Source organism: Rana temporaria, chromosome 4 (genome assembly GCF_905171775.1).
Source record: "Rana temporaria chromosome 4, aRanTem1.1, whole genome shotgun sequence".
Lineage (NCBI taxonomy): Eukaryota > Metazoa > Chordata > Amphibia > Anura > Ranidae > Rana > Rana temporaria.
The window spans coordinates 197,377,251-197,393,244 of NC_053492.1; the positions used below are offsets into that span (position 1 = coordinate 197,377,251).

Sequence of the window (15,994 nt, forward strand, 5' to 3'; positions counted from 1 at the left end):
CTGGAGATCTCCCAGTGAATTCAAATTTCATTCCTTGGACCTGTAGTCCAGTGCTCTGTGCAGACTGATAGCAACAGCAGTGTTTTTGCTATTGCAGTGCTGACATGAGAGTCTTGTGTGAGCTCAGTCAATGCATTTGTCTCCCCTCTGCCTGATGCTCTGTCCTCCTGTCTGCCTCCCAAGAAGCTCCTAAGTGCTGCTGTGACTAAAAGTATCTGCCAGGGACATCGCCAGGGACATTTGTTTTCTGGGGACAGACTCCTCTAATAGGGATGAATGGCAACCTTAATCTATATTATAGGTAATTACATCTAAATTGTTATATAGTATTAACAAACACATTCTGATAGCTGTGCTACAATGAGAAGTTTATATTACACTACATAATGAATTGCAATGCTTTATGTTAATTTCTGTCTTGCTTATACTTTTTCAGGCCAGAGACGTCTTTGGGAAGCAGTGAAGCGGAGGAAGGCTATGTGTAAGCGAAAATCCTGGATGAGTAAGGTAGGCCAATGTGGAACACTCTGGAGCAGCCCCTTTCAACAAAAAAAATTCCAGTCTCAGGGAACCCCTGCTAAAAATGACTATATCTACAATTCATGACACATTAGTGCGATGATCAGTGGGAAGAATGCTCCTTACACTTGTGGTCATTTGGAAGAATTTCTACCTTACAGATCACTAAATAGATGCCAGTGGGAAGTTATTTGAGAGGCACAACATTGCTCAAGGAACCCCTAGCAACCCATGGAGGAACCCTCCTCTAGAGATCTGATATTTGAAGACTCTCATAATTTAACAAACACCTTGCGTATTCATTTGTATAGATACGTACAGATCAAGAAGTGGATAAGTTCACCTTTTGAAACACGTTACATGTTCCAGACATATTTAGGGTGGAACTTCCAACATGTTCCAGCTTCTGCCACTGTGACAATGGGCGGGGGGGGGGGGAACTTCTCTTCACACCTGCTTTATAATTCAAAAACAGTGTGGCCGTGGGGGGCTCTGCCCACACGGCTGTATCACATTCATCCATTTACAATTTACTGTGAATGAATGTACTAGAAGTACTGTCACTTCTGCAGCAGACAACTTGTAGTCCCTAATGAACTGCGAGGATGCTAATGAGCCCCCTTGTAGTTCATTTACAAACCCTGCAACTTTCAAACTGGCAGCCCATATGGAGGCATGGGCTGAAAGTGGCAGAGCTTCTCTGCAGAAGCCCAACATTGTATCCCTGATCCACTGATCACAGGTGCAATGCTTTCCAGATTCCTACAGGTAAAGATTAAAAATGCAGATTTTTTCTGCAAAAATATGTGAATTTATTATTTTGTCTAAAAAGGTGAACTTATCCTTTTTTTTTTTATCCAGAAAACAAGTTTATTGAAGCACACATATAAATTTACATACATCGAGAATGCATTCAGGTATAAAACAATAGGCTACATTCCATAACATTTTTCAACAGTGGTACATCTTATCACTCCACCATCCACGTATATGTCAAAATCCGATCCGTCCCTGACCCCCTCCCGGCCCCCTCCCATAGTAAATTGAAAAGAAAAATTATGAAAAGAAAAAAGACCAAGAACAATGGCATTTCCACACCCCTCCATCCCATCTCATTTACATTTCACAGATCAGGTTGAATTGCTCAGGCCGAGTATCCTACCCGTGAACTTATCCTTTATAATGTACTGTGCCCATGACTGCTTGGAAGAGCTGGTGTAGGATAAAGTTCACTTGTGGTCCCATACAGTTTGTTTCAGGGTGAGTGCAAACTATGCCTGAGCACAAAACTCTCCATAGCTCACTGATCACAGAAGCAGGAATCAATGTGGTCTGGCTTACCGATGTGATGATGTAAGCGTGCCTGGGAACACGTTCTTTCAAGCACATTGTGAGTGCAGACCAGCAGGGGAGGGGGAAAAGCCAAATTGGGCACGGTTCAATTTAACTATGCCCGGTGTGAGTACACCCTTAAAACTTTTTTTTTTTAAACTATTTAAAATGTACAGGTTGTAATAAAGTGTTATCAGGGGATGTGTATATAACTCCCAGACTAGTATATAAGATACAGATCTATCAGTATATATAATAATATAAACTAAAATAGTGAAGACTATTACCTTTGTAAATATTATTTGTATGGAATAATAAAACAAAAAAGGCGTATATAGTTATCCACCTAAATGTATTAAAACATTATACAGTACATCTTTACTGAATACTAGACAGATTAGTAATTCATGCAGTTCCCACATCAAACCTACATGGCTTACCAGCAGCTGTGCGATTAGGGTGGCATGCTGGTGTGACTCTTCACACCATCCCATTGCAACATTGATAATTGGTTATTGTAGTTCCATAACTTGTAAATGTATCCACTTAATAATTGAAAGCGCTGATCCAGCCTCTGAGTCAATATAGTATTCAATTGCAAGATATTGGATAGGACAAAGAAATGTTAAAACTCAAATGGGACAGTATATATTTACTGTATATAACCTGTGATCATATCAACTGATGGTGGTATACTGTATACTTTAAATAAAGGCCTAGGATTGTATGTGTATTCCTGAAGCCTGAGGGTTTAAAGACTTCCTATGTGCAATTAGATGTATTTATTTGTATTGTAATTGTACTGCTCCGATCAGCGGACAGATCCCCTGTTGATTGGAACGGAAGGTGCGTGTGTGAAAGGGCCCTTAGTCCTAGCAGATTGATTGCAGTAGACAAAGATATAGCCAAGCAGGTATATTTTACATTCCAGACAGCTAATTCAACAAGAGGCAATGCAGGTAGACAGATATATTGTGAAACCCAGCAAGCTGTTTATAAAGCGATTATGAATATAGCAGCCTTTTGTATAATATGTTATACTTAACCATCCATAAATTGAATTGGAATAGCAGATGTATCGCACATCTCAGCAAGCGGATATACTCAGACAAAAGACAGAAGATTTAGGCAAACAGGTGTATCATACATTCTAGCAAGCTTATTCAGAAAAGGTAAATGTTGGTATACAGATGTACCACAGGTCCCAGCAAGCTTATTATGAAGCAATTGCATGTATATAGCAGCCAATTGTATAGTAAATAATGTACAATCCATCCATGGATTGAGTAAATCAGCAGACCAATATGCTTAGTCCCAACAAATTGATTGCAGCAGATAGAGATGCAGACAAACACGTGTATCATGGATTTTAAGCAAGCTGATTCAGAAAAAAGCTCCAGCAAACTGATTGCAAAACATTTATGTATGTAACAGCCATTTTTTTAATGCTGCGATATTCTTCTCTATCCATGGATCAGAGACCAAATTATTGGTCATATATTGAAGGAAACAGTGCTGCGGTGGTGACCGTAAAAGTGCAGCTCTAATGAATTTCACCACTAGGCATTCTCAGAGGGGCTTGTGAGCCTAAGGCCTCGTACACACGACCAGTTTCCTCGGCAGAATTCAGCTTCCGACCGAGTTTCTGGCTGAATTCTGCCGAGGAAACTGGTAGTGTGTACACTTTCGGCCGAGGAAGCCGACGAGGAGCTCGGCGAGGAAATAGAGAACATGTTCTCTATTTCCTCGTTGTTCAATGGGAGCTCTCGCCCCGCCGAGCTCCTCGGCGGCTTCAGGGCTGAACTGGCCGAGGAACTCGATGTGTTTGGCACGTCGAGTTCCTCGGCCGTGTGTACGAGGCTTGAGAGGGATGCGCTTTTGTTCGAGTCACGGTTGGAGCTATGTCGATCCTTTTCTATAGTACCGTTTCTCCAATGTAAGAGCTAATTCAGTCTCTAATGCATGGATGGATACGTATATTACAACACTATGCAGTTGTTTACAACACTGTAAATACAGCTGTTGTAATGCCAGAAATAAGGTAAGAACTGATCTGCGTATTTGTTGCAAGTTAGTGGTACAGTAGGCTTAATGTACACAGGATGTTTTACAACCTCTATTAAACAATTTAACTTGACAGATAGTAACCGGCTTTAAAAAACATCTGTTTTACCGCGTTTACATGCCGCGTTTGCGTTTAGAAGCTTTTTTTTTTTCCTTTTGTTTTTCAATAGTCACAAATGAGAATATCTGTAAACGAAACGTGGCTAAACACAAGTTACCACATCTAAAAGCTGTTACAGGCATTTGGTATATCAAATGCCTCTGAAGATCCGTCCCGAATGTATTTTTTTGCATTCCAAAAAATGCTTCTAAACTCAACTGCCTAGAAACGACTATAAACGTACTGATATGATAACATAGAGGAGAGTTCAGGAGCAGCTGAAAAAATCGCCCAACTGCTCCTAAACGTCCGTTTATCAGCAGCCGTGTACATGAGGCCTAAGTATTGAGCCTATGGATCAGGATGAATGAATGAATGAATGAATGAATGACTTGTATAGCGCAACGCATGCGAACTGAATCGCCTCTGGGCGCTTTTTCCAGCCAGTATCTGCTTGGCTGGTGCGGTCATTATTACCCCGTAGGATCATGACACGCTAGGGACACACAGTCATACACACATATATACATATATACTGGGCCAATTTGGACGAGATCCAATTTACCTACCAGCATGTCTTTGGAGTGTGGGAGGAAACCGGAGTACCCGGAGGAAACCCACGCAGACACAGGGAGAACATGCAAACTCCAAGCAGATGGTGTCGTGGTCGGGATTCGAACCAGCGAACCTTTTGCTGCTAGGCGAAAGTGCTACTCACTGCACCACTGTAACAGAGAGGTAGTATTTTTAAAATTTGTGTTCTGTAGTGGCAGCCTTTTGTGGCACAGGTTTATAACTATTTAGGATCTGTGCACATTCCTATTGTTTACAAGTAAACATATCAATCAATTTATTTGTATGACATACAATTTATAGCAGTGCATAGTTGCCAACATTGTAAAAAAAAATTAGGGACACTTTTTTGTCTGTGGGCAGAGTCTTATTATATGGATATATAGAAAAACAACTGCGCTAAAAAGTAAATAAAATAGATAAATAAATGAATATAAAACGTGAGCTGCCAGCACACACACAAACAAAGTACAAGAACAATTATAGAATATAAAATGCAGCGCTACACAATGAAACGATCTAGGACAAAAATCCTAACACGTGAGTGATATCTTGAAAATAGTAATATGTGAATATTATGTGCAGAGTCCTTGGTCAGGAACTCTTATTTCAAATACGGTCCCTTATGTCAGGGGCTCAGAAAGTGATTACACCTCTATTAAAAGTGTACAAACAAACAAAAAAAAAAACGTGAGTATTCAATTCACAGCTTGAGATGTTTATAACATAGAGTCCGCACATGTGTTTCCAATAAGTGAGTAAAATCACTAAACAGGTGAGGAGAGTGAGGTGGAATAGTTCTTAGATATACTCCAAATACAAGAGACAGACAGTTCAACTGAAGTAACAGGAATAATACTGGCTTGTCTGAAGCAATCCTCAAAGAACAAAATAAGTGAAATAGGTACTCTTACCAACTTCGATGGACTCAAATACTAGTATTAGCAGTGAGTCAGATAAGCGTGATGGTCACTCCAGACCCTGGGCTCTGTATGGATCAATCAGCAGGGATGGTCGCTCCAATGGGAAAGATGGACCCACTCCTGGACCTGAGACCTTGCTTCTGGAACAGGAACCCAAATATGCGAGGCCAGCAATAAAAGGGCCAAGCTCATGGAACAGTGTAGTCCAAAGGAGATAAAAGAAAAAAAGAAAAATGCTCCCGATGGTGCAGGTCAAAAAAAACCTTTGAAGGCTTTTTATTAATAAAATTCACGTGATACAATTAAAAAGCAGTATGGGGTACCAGATGTACTACCCTCTTTCCCATTGGAGCGACCATCCCTGCTGATTGATCCATACAGAGCCCAGGGTCTGGAGTGACCATCACGCTTATCTGACTCACTGCTAATACTAGTATTTGAGTCCATCGAAGTTGGTAAGAGTACCTATTTCACTTATTTTGTTCTTTGAGGATTGCTTCAGACAAGCCAGTATTATTCCTGTTACTTCAGTTGAACTGTCTGTCTCTTGTATTTGGAGTATATCTAAGAACTATTCCACCTCACTCTCCTCACCTGTTTAGTGATTTTACTCACTTATTGGAAACACATGTGCGGACTCTATGTTATAAACATCTCAAGCTGTGAATTGAATACTCACGTTTTTTTTTTTGTTTGTTTGTACACTTTTAATAGAGGTGTAATCACTTTCTGAGCCCCTGACATAAGGGACCGTATTTGAAATAAGAGTTCCTGACCAAGGACTCTGCACATAATATTCACATATTACTATTTTCAAGATATCACTCACGTGTTAGGATTTTTGTCCTAGATCGTTTCATTGTGTAGCGCTGCATTTTATATTCTATAAGAGTCTTATTATAATTAGGGGACAGGGCATGTGTTTTAAGGTGAGATGTAGAGGGGGAAGAAAAATGCGCAGCAGCGAAAAATGGGTGTGGTTTCAACTGAATAGTGGGTGTGGCTTAAATGGGTGTGGTCTGAGTCTGAGATAAATGAGGGATGGAGGGAGAAAGAAATAGGGAGGGAAGGAAAGAAAAAGGGATGGAGGGACAACAGCCCCAGATCCTACACCACAATAGAAATATGTGTATTCCATAAAGTTTAACAATGTACAGATAAAGATATTCCAAACACCTGGTGTTAGCGCTTCAATTGTCCCAGCACCATGGTTGTTATGGTGTGGGGATGATTGAAGCACATTATTATTATTATTACATTGTAATATGAAATAGTTTAACTCATCATAATGTAGAATCAGTGGGAGCCGTGAGTGTGTCCCCTGCTGTCAGGTGTCTCTAGCGGAGTGCCTCCTTCCATCAGGCATTCCCAGCAGAGTCCCTCCTTACATCAGGTGTCCCCAGCAGAGTGCCTTTTACATCAGGTGTCTCCAGCAGAGTGCCTCCTTACATCAGGTGTCCCCAGTGGAGTGCCTCTTGCATCAGGTGTCCAGCAGAGTGCCTCTTACATCAGGTGTCTCCAGCGGTCAGTGTCCCCAGCGAAGTGCCTCTTACATCAGGTGTCCCCAGCGGTCAGTGTTCCCAGCGGAATGCCTCTTACATCAGGTGTCCCCAGCGGTCAGTATCCCCAGTGGAGTGCCTCTTACATCAAGTGTCCCCAGCGGAGTGCCTCTTACATCAGGTGACCCCAGCGGAGTGCCTCTTACATTAGGTGTCCCCAGTGGTCAGTGTCCCCAGCAGAGTGCCTGCCTTTTAAATCAGTGTCCCCAGCGGAGTGCCTATTAAATCAGTGCCCCCCAGCGGAGTGCCTCTTAAATCAGTGCCCCCCAGTGGAGTGCCTCTTAAATCAGTGCCCCCAACAGAGGGCCTCTTAAATCAGTGTCCCCAGCAGAGGGTTGGCTGCAGACGGAGGGTTGGCTGACACCGGCTGGAGAATTGTGAAGAGAGAAGCCGATTCATTGGCTGCACTGATCGGCCCCTCCCCTCTCCACTGAACACGAGGAACGAGAGGAGATGTAGCTGAACACAAGGGGAAAGAGCTCTCACGGCGGCCATTTTGTTGGAGCCAAGAGCCAGAACCGCTGCAGAGCCAAACATTCCCGTTTTTCCATGGACAAACGGCAAAATCTCGAATTGGGACGCCTCCGATCGGGACGAGGGTCCCAAAATCGGGATTGACCCAGGAAAATCGGGACTGTTGGCAACTATGGCAGTGGTTATCAACATAAAAGGCACAGAGGATCTCAACTGCAGATCATAAACGCTCCAACGGGCCACACATAAACTGTAGACATTCTAGAGAAGATGGGCAGAGACTACAGATATGTTACATGTGCTATTCGAGACTGTAAATCTGCTGCAAAAGATAGTTAATGGGGGACAGGTTATACGAGACTGCTAGAAATCACTGTCATTCCACCTTGGAGTCTGCAAAGGGCCAAACACAGCAAGTAGCAAAAGGCCTTATGTGGCCCTGTGCTAAAGTTTGGGCCGCAGGTATTCACAGTTACTGTTCACTATACAATACACAGTTTGGGTATCTCTACATAGTTGTGCTCTGATTCGAGCCTTTGGAATGTAAATTCTATTAAAACAGACTTTAAGTAATTTTTCATCTTTCCATCTATTAAATCTTCTGCCCTTTGTATACGAAAACATTTTTTTTTTTGCCAATAAATACCTTATACAGCCCACTTCTTGTTGTCTGGTCATTGGCCTAGGCTTATGACATCATGCACATCTCTTTCTCTTTTACACTCTTCTGAGAGTTTGCCAGGAAGGGAGGGGAGATGAGTCATAAGAGGACCAATGAAAGCTGCAGAGCTGAAGGTGTAATCCAGGAAGTGAACAGGCAGCAGCTTCAGCTGCCCACAGTTAAAATGGCTGAAGCCAGACTTAGTGTAGGGAGATTTCTGCAGAAAATTGGCAAGTTCAGAATCACAGTATATATAAAATATGCAAAGTGGTTGGAGGGAAGCTTCAGAATGGCAAAGATGTTTTTATTACAAATTATGTGAGCAGACTTCAGTTCCTTTTTAATAAGACACATATATGAATGATTTTTTTTCTGATGCCAAATGTATGGGCTCATCTTATTGTCACTACCTACATCATGGTCCCCAGTGAGGTTTGCAATGGCAGTATGTTATCTTTCAGCAATTGGTTCTTTTCAGAACGTCCCACAGACCTTCTATCACTGGAGCACTCAGAATGTGGTGCAGCTGTACATGGTAGCCTTCTAACTTCAGCTTGTTCAGACCTGGAAGCTGATTGGTTTTTATGCAGAGTTGCGCCAGATTTAGTAAATAAACCCCATTGTTTAGTAAGGCTTGATGTACTCATTCATAACAGAGTGTACAATAAAAGAGGCTAATATCGCTGTCTTTGAAACTTTGCTTCAATCCACTGTCCTCTGTCTGCGGTGTTAGAATATTTGGGTCTGAAAATAGAACCCACCCACTCAGTATCACATGTCTATCCACTCTTCTTGCTGGACCGTGACTGGTGACACTCGCACTGTACAAGTGTCAGCAGTTGTCCCAGGATTTCCTTTCTAGGGGTCCTTCACTTAGGGGGAGGATGGATTGACCCAGCTGCAGGCCTATCTGGCAGCGGAAGCTGCTAATCCCGCTTGAGAGATTTGCTGCACTTTTCCAGGAAATAAATCATGCTATCAGCATTGAATTTCTGTATGCCTGAAATACACATCTCTCAAGGGGACCCCTTCATGATACCAGTGCTATGTAATCTGACATCTGACTTTTTATTTTCTTATCTGTGGATTAAAGTGGATCTTATGACATTTCAAACGGCAAGGATGTACCATATTGCTGAGAGACAAACAGGCCTTTTAAATCAGGCAATACAAGCAACAGTGATTATGTACGAAGACTGCTAAACTATAGCAATCAATAGGATTGCAGTGCATTTAAGAAATGATCATATTTATACAGTAAGGCAAAGTTCTGTGAAACAAATTGCTAAAACCTTAAGTGACCAATCAGAATTCATTTTTTTTTCTGATTATGTTTATGGTTTACTGCACATAATGGCCCAGATTCAGAAAGGACTTACGACGACGTATCTCCAGATACGCTGTCGTAAGTCCAAATGTGCGCCGTCATATCTATACGCTTATTCAGGAAAGCAGATACGCCTGAATTATGCCAAGATACGACCGACGTAAGTCTCCTACACCGTCGTATCTTGGGTGCATATTTACGCTGGCCGCTAGGGGCGCTTCCGTAGATTTACGCGTCGAATATATAAATGAGCTAGATACGTCGATTCACGAACATACTTGCGCCCATCGCAGTAAGCTACGCCGTTTGCGTAAGGCGTACTTCCGGCGTAACTTTACCCCTCATAAAGTCATGTTAAGGTATGGGCGCATGAACAGCGTCGTATTTTACGTTGTTTGCGTAAGTCGTACGTGAATGGGGCTGGGCGTAGGTTACGTTCACGTCTAAAGCATTGAGCCGACGTATCTTAGGGAGTATTTGCGACGTGATTCTGAGCAAGCGCGCGCATGCGCCGTTTGTTCGGCCATGCATTTACATGGGGTCACGGTTAATTATAATATAACATGCCCACTGCCTTGCTACTTTGAATTAGGCAGGCTTATGCCCGCCCATTTACGTTACGCCGGCGTACATATATTAGCAAGTGCTTTGTGAATACTGTACTTGCCTCTTAATGTTACGACGGCGTAGCGCATATGAGATGCGCTACGCCTATCTAAAGATGCGCCGATCTCTCTGAATCCGGGCCAATATATATATCCCTAAACACAAGTTCTTAGTGGTATCTTGCAGTATCAGTTGGTGTTGAATTAATCAAGAAGCACAATATACATTCAGAATCATGCAAACACCTTAACAGTTTCACACCTTTAGGCTGGGTTCACATTAGTGTGCTGTGCAAATCGCATGCGATGTCTGTGCGATGCAAATTCAGTCATACAGATTGTATGCTGAATTTGGATTGCATTCGGACCAACGTCGAGTAGAACCCTTTTTTTTGGTCCGCACCAGCATCGAATCACATGGGTGATCACAGCCATGCGATCCCATTCATGTCTGAATTGACAGTTCGCACTGCGATATGCGAACCGATCTGGGGGTGTCATTAACTTTGTATTGATACTCCCAACGGTTCGTATATGGCAGTGTGAACTGGGTGCGATATGGGAACCTGCAGTGGATTTGCAGGGCTTCCTGCATCGCATCAATGTGAACCGTGCCTAGGCCCACCCTATACCTACAGGCAAAAAACCCTTATAAACCATGGCCCAATTTGTTCCAGTAGGGGTAAATAAATTCCCTCCAGATTCCCCAGAAGGCAATTGGATATTCCCTGGGTCACCAATTCCTGGTCTTATTACCTATAATGTTAATATCCTGATATTTATTTGTATATTTAGGAAAAAATCCAGGCTTTTTTCAAAACCATCTACTGAGCTGGCCAGAACTAGTTCTTGAAGGAGTCTATTAGGCCTCGTACACACGACCGAGTTTCTCAGCAAAAACCAGCAAGAAACTTGCTGGGATTTTTTTTTTGCCGAGGAAACTGTCGAGGATCCCGTCGAGCCAAAAAGAGAGCATGTCTTCTTTTTCCTCGACGGGAATGGAGAAATTTGCCTTGTCGAGTTCCTCGACAGCCTAACAAGGAACTCGACGAGGAAAACGATGTGTTTCGCCCGTCGAGTTCCTCGGTCGTGTGTACGAGGCTTAACACATTTTCACAGCTCTTACTGTGAAGAAGCCTTTCTTTATGTGGAGGTTAAATCTCTTTTTCTGCACATGTAAAGGGTGCCCCTTGTCTTCTGTAAAGACCTGAAAGTGAATAACTGTACACCAAATTCACTATATAGACCATACATGGTAATCCCATCCCCCCTTAATTGCCTTTTATTAAGAGAGAATAAATGCATTTCAGCTAATCTTTCCTCATAGCGGAGCTCCTCCATGCCACTTATCATTCTGCGAACTGGGGCACAAAACTGAACGGCATATTCCAGATGAGGTATTACTAATGATTTGTACAGGGGTAAAATTATATCTCTCTCTGGAGTCCATACCTCTCTTAATACAAGAAAGGACTTTGCTCGCTTTAGATCTTTGATCTACCAGATCATCCAAATTCTTCTTAAAGGGGCTTTAAAGGTTCATTTTTTATTTCCTAAATAGCTTCCTTTACCTTAGTGCAGTCCTCCTTCACTTACCTCATCCTTCCATTTTGCTTTTAAATGTCCTTATTTCTTCTGAGAAATCCTCACTTCCTGTTCTTCTGTCTGTAACCCCACACAGTAATGCGAGGCTTTCTCCCTGGTGTGGAGTGTCATGCTCGCCCCCTCCCTTGGACTACAGAAAAGTCAGGACGCCCACTAACACACAGCTTTTCTCTATATGCAATGTAGAGAGCGTCATGACTCTCCTGTAGTCCAAGGGAGGGAGCGAGCACGACACTCCACACCAGGGAGAGTTAGAGACAGAAGAACAGGAAGTGAGGATTTCTCATAAGAAATAAGGACATTTAAAAGCAAAATGGAAGGATGAGATAAGTGGAGGAGGACTGCACTAAGGTAAAGGAAGCTATTTAGGCGGAAAAAATTGTACCTTTACAACCCCTTTAAAGAGTTATTAAACCCAAAATCAAACATTCCTTACACTGCAACGCACCAATTCTTATGCCGCGTACACACGGTCGTTTTTTGTGATGAAAGAAAACAACGTTTTTAAAAACGTAATTTAAAATGATCGTGTGTACTTTGTCGACCAAAAAAAATTCGAGCATGCTTCAATTTTTTATGTCGTTTTTCAAAATGTCATTTTTTGTGTCATAAAAAATGATCGTGTGTGGGCTAAAACGACGTTTTAAACCCGCGCATGCTCAGAAGCAAGTTATGAGACGGGAGCTTGAATGGAACAGAGTGCCGCTGTACGTAACCCTGTGTGGGCAACGTCGTTTTTTATGACGAAGTTAGAAAAAAAAACGTTGTTTTATTTCATCACAAAAAACGACCGTGTGTACGCGGCATTAGATATGATGGCTGCATTTGTTTTCTCTTTTATTTTCACCTAGAGATTCTGCCAGCAAGTATGTTGTTTTTTTCCACAGCTTTCCTGAAGAGGTAGCGGTTTGAGAGTTGAGATAAACCAGTTACCTCTGAAATGGGTGCTTACAATGATCAGCTTTTATTTATGTAAAACCTTTATCCAAAAAGGAAAAAAAAAAACTTTTTCTAAAACTACTTAAAAAGTGTTAGATGGAGTTTGTTATTGTAATAATACTGTAATTTGCTTATTATTGTCTGCCTTGATGTTCTTTCCATCTACCTTTTTGACACTGTTCTGGAATAGAGCATGTAACATATTTAGCCAGTAGATAAATGTAATTGTTTTCCTTGCAACAGGTATTTAGTGGGAAGAGACCAGACTCAGAATTTTCTCCTCTGCCTCAAAATACTTTTAGAAAACCTCCCAGCCCCCCACCTTCTGAAGGTCAGCAGGCCCTGACCTGTCTTATTAGTGAAAAGGACATTTCTCTCTTTGAGAAGCTCGGAGATGGGTCTTTTGGTGTTGTTAGAAGAGGAGAGTGGAACACCCCTAGTGGTAAAATGGTAAGTTTACAACTTTGTTCAAAGAGCTATGATACATTTCTATATAGAGAAACACAGTATACCCTACTGCAGGAGCTAATTTTTTTGGTTTTAAAATTTGTAGTCAAAAACAAATGTAACAATTGTGGTCTTAGGCCGGCCATACACGGAGCAAATTTCTGGGGGAATCCCTTCCGCCGATCTATTGTATTCTTCCAGGAGGGGCACAGGGAAAGCCATCCCCGCTGAGATAAGACAGTAATTATCAGTAGTAGCTTTACCAGCCGCTACTGATAATCGCATGTAAAATCCAGCAGGCTGGTTGTATGCAAGGTGATTGATCAATCAACTTGGGTACATTCAGCCTGGCCATACATGATTCGAATCCCGGCTGTTTGTGGCCAGCCTTACTATGTGTCATACTGGAATATCAGAAATAGATTGCTGATTTAAAAAAAAATCTTATTAAATCCTCTTTAAAGCGGCTGTTTTTTTAAATCCTGCAAGGCAAAGTTTTAATGTGCTTGTATGCATCGCATACTAGCACATTATGTGAAACTTTCCTTAAAACAAAGCCCTCCAGTGGCCCCCTGTCACCGCTCAGAGGGCTTCTTCCATCTTCACCCGGTCTTCTTTCCGGGTTGGCGGGCTCTGGTCTTTTAATGGAATAAGCCGTGATGAAGTCAAGAGCCGCTGTTCGTGGCACAGGGCTCTGAAGGGACGGCATGGTATGCCGTTCCTTTGGAGTACATGCACCGGTGACGTTACCGCTGACTTCACAAATAAATATCTCCCTAACGGTGCATGTTTTGAAGATATTTACTGTACCTCTAGGTAAAAACCATCCATGGGAGTTACTCTCACTTTAAAACAGACCTTCAGTAATTTTTCATTTTTTCAACTTTCCATCTAATAAATCTGTTGCCCTTGTTTTAACTTTGGATAGTAAAACATTTTTTTTCTGCCAGTAAATAGCTTTAGGCTTATGACATCATGCACAGCTTTCTTTCACTCACGTGAGAATTTGCCAGGAAAAGAGGGGAGTGAGTCATAAGAGGTCCAATGAAAGCTGCAGAGCTGGTGGCGTGTGTCTGTGTAAATCCAGGAAGTGAACAGGCAGCAGCTTCAGCTGCCCACATTTAAAATGGCTGCAGCCAGACTTGGTGAAGGGAAATTTCTTCTGCATATTTGACAAGTACAGAATCACAGTATGTACAGAATATGCAAAGTGGTTGGAGGGAAGCTTTAGAATGGCAAAGATGTTTTTATTACAAATTATGTTAGAAGACTGCAGTTCCTCTTTAATTATCCATGTAATGTAGTTAGCCTCCCCCACACAATGCACTGGCCTAAGGCCTCATTCACACGGAAGAACCGTTCAGGTTCGCCTGTCAGTTTTGATGGCGAACCTGAACGGCCGCTCCATGCATCGCTATGGAGCGTCGGATGTCAGCGGAGACATGTCCGCTGACATCCGACCCTATCCGATCCGCTAAAAACAGACGTATGGGGGACACGTCCCCATCCGTCCATGCGGATCGGATCAGATAAGATCTGATGAAAACGGACATGCTGTCCGTTTTCATCAGATCGCTCCATAGGACACAGCGGTGCCCGACAAGCCCCTCCCCGCTCAGTGAGTAGAGAGGAGCTTGTCATCCGTCGGCTCAGCGGAGATCTGCGGACTGATCTCCCGCTGAGCTCCCGGGAGCAGGCGGACTCCGTAGCGACAAGTGTTAATGAGGCCTAACTCGCCAGTGCTCTTAAAACCTGAGCATTACTGCTGATTGGAGCAACGTTCATGAGGAGGAGTATGGATCACTGGAACCCGGCTCCTGCTTTGTGAATAGAAGTACTGGCCCAGTTCTCCTACATGCTGCCAGCACATGAATGGATCCTTGCTGCAGTACTTAGCATCTCAGAAAATGTAATACGGGCTAAATGCAGCCAGGAAACTAGCATTTGCAGAAACAGACTAACACTGACAGTCTCATATTTCTCAAATGACAGGTGTACGTCAAAAATTGTTAGTTATGAATACCTATCCATTACAAAAGCGTTACAAATATTTGATGGCAAACACTTGTGTGTCTGTATGTCAGTTCTGAAAAGTTTTACTACTTGAACTTGTACATTTTGGATAGACTTGACAATGTTCTTAAGCTTTTTCTTGTTTACATTAGATGATTTTGTGTAAGTGGTATTTGATATTGTTCTAAAAACAGTGTGCTAATGACATTTTCTGTGTCTTTCTACCAAGTTTAATGTTGCAGTTAAATGCTTGAAGACGGATGTTCTTACACAGCCAGATGCCCTAGATGATTTTATCAGAGAAGTCAACGCAATGCACTCCCTTGACCACGTCAATCTCATTAGACTATATGGAGTGGTCCTTACACATCCTATGAAAATGGTATGATGGGAGTAAAGCATTGTTATAATGTGATATAGACCTATAATGCTTGTTTTTTCTATAATTATACATTATTTATATAGCACCAACAGTTTGCACATCGCTTTACAATACGAGGGCAGACAGTACAGTTACAATACAATTCAATACAGTTTATTTAGAGGGTCCTCCCTTACTAGAAGGGAGGGTCAAATAAAACAAAGTTTATAACTGTGGGTGATGAGCTGATGGAGAAATTTCAAATACAGTTGTTAGGTATGGGTAGGATAGGCTTCTCTGAAGGGGGGGCGGGGTTGGGTTTCAGGGATCGTCTAAAAACTAATATAGTAGGAGATAATTGGACAGATTGGGTAAGAAGTTCCATAGGATTGGAGAGCCTCTGGAAAAGTCCTGGAGGGGAATGATGGGAGGAGGTGACGAGGGAGTTAGAGAACAGGAGGTCTTGAGAGGAACGAAGAGAACAATTAGGTT

At 42.3% G+C, this 15,994-nt stretch overlaps 1 protein-coding gene across 6 annotated transcripts in view; it reads left to right on the forward strand.

Moving 5' to 3' along the window:
* TNK2 (tyrosine kinase non receptor 2) overlaps nucleotides 1-15,994 on the forward strand; it is a 241,147-nt gene that overhangs the window by 151,966 nt on the left and 73,187 nt on the right. For all 6 annotated transcript variants that reach the window (XM_040349625.1, XM_040349624.1, XM_040349620.1 and 3 more), the window contains 3 exons: nucleotides 437-507; nucleotides 12,925-13,131; nucleotides 15,371-15,523. In XM_040349625.1, the coding sequence (XP_040205559.1) occupies nucleotides 437-507; nucleotides 12,925-13,131; nucleotides 15,371-15,523 (431 nt within the window). The remainder of the gene's footprint in view (nucleotides 1-436; nucleotides 508-12,924; nucleotides 13,132-15,370; nucleotides 15,524-15,994) is intronic.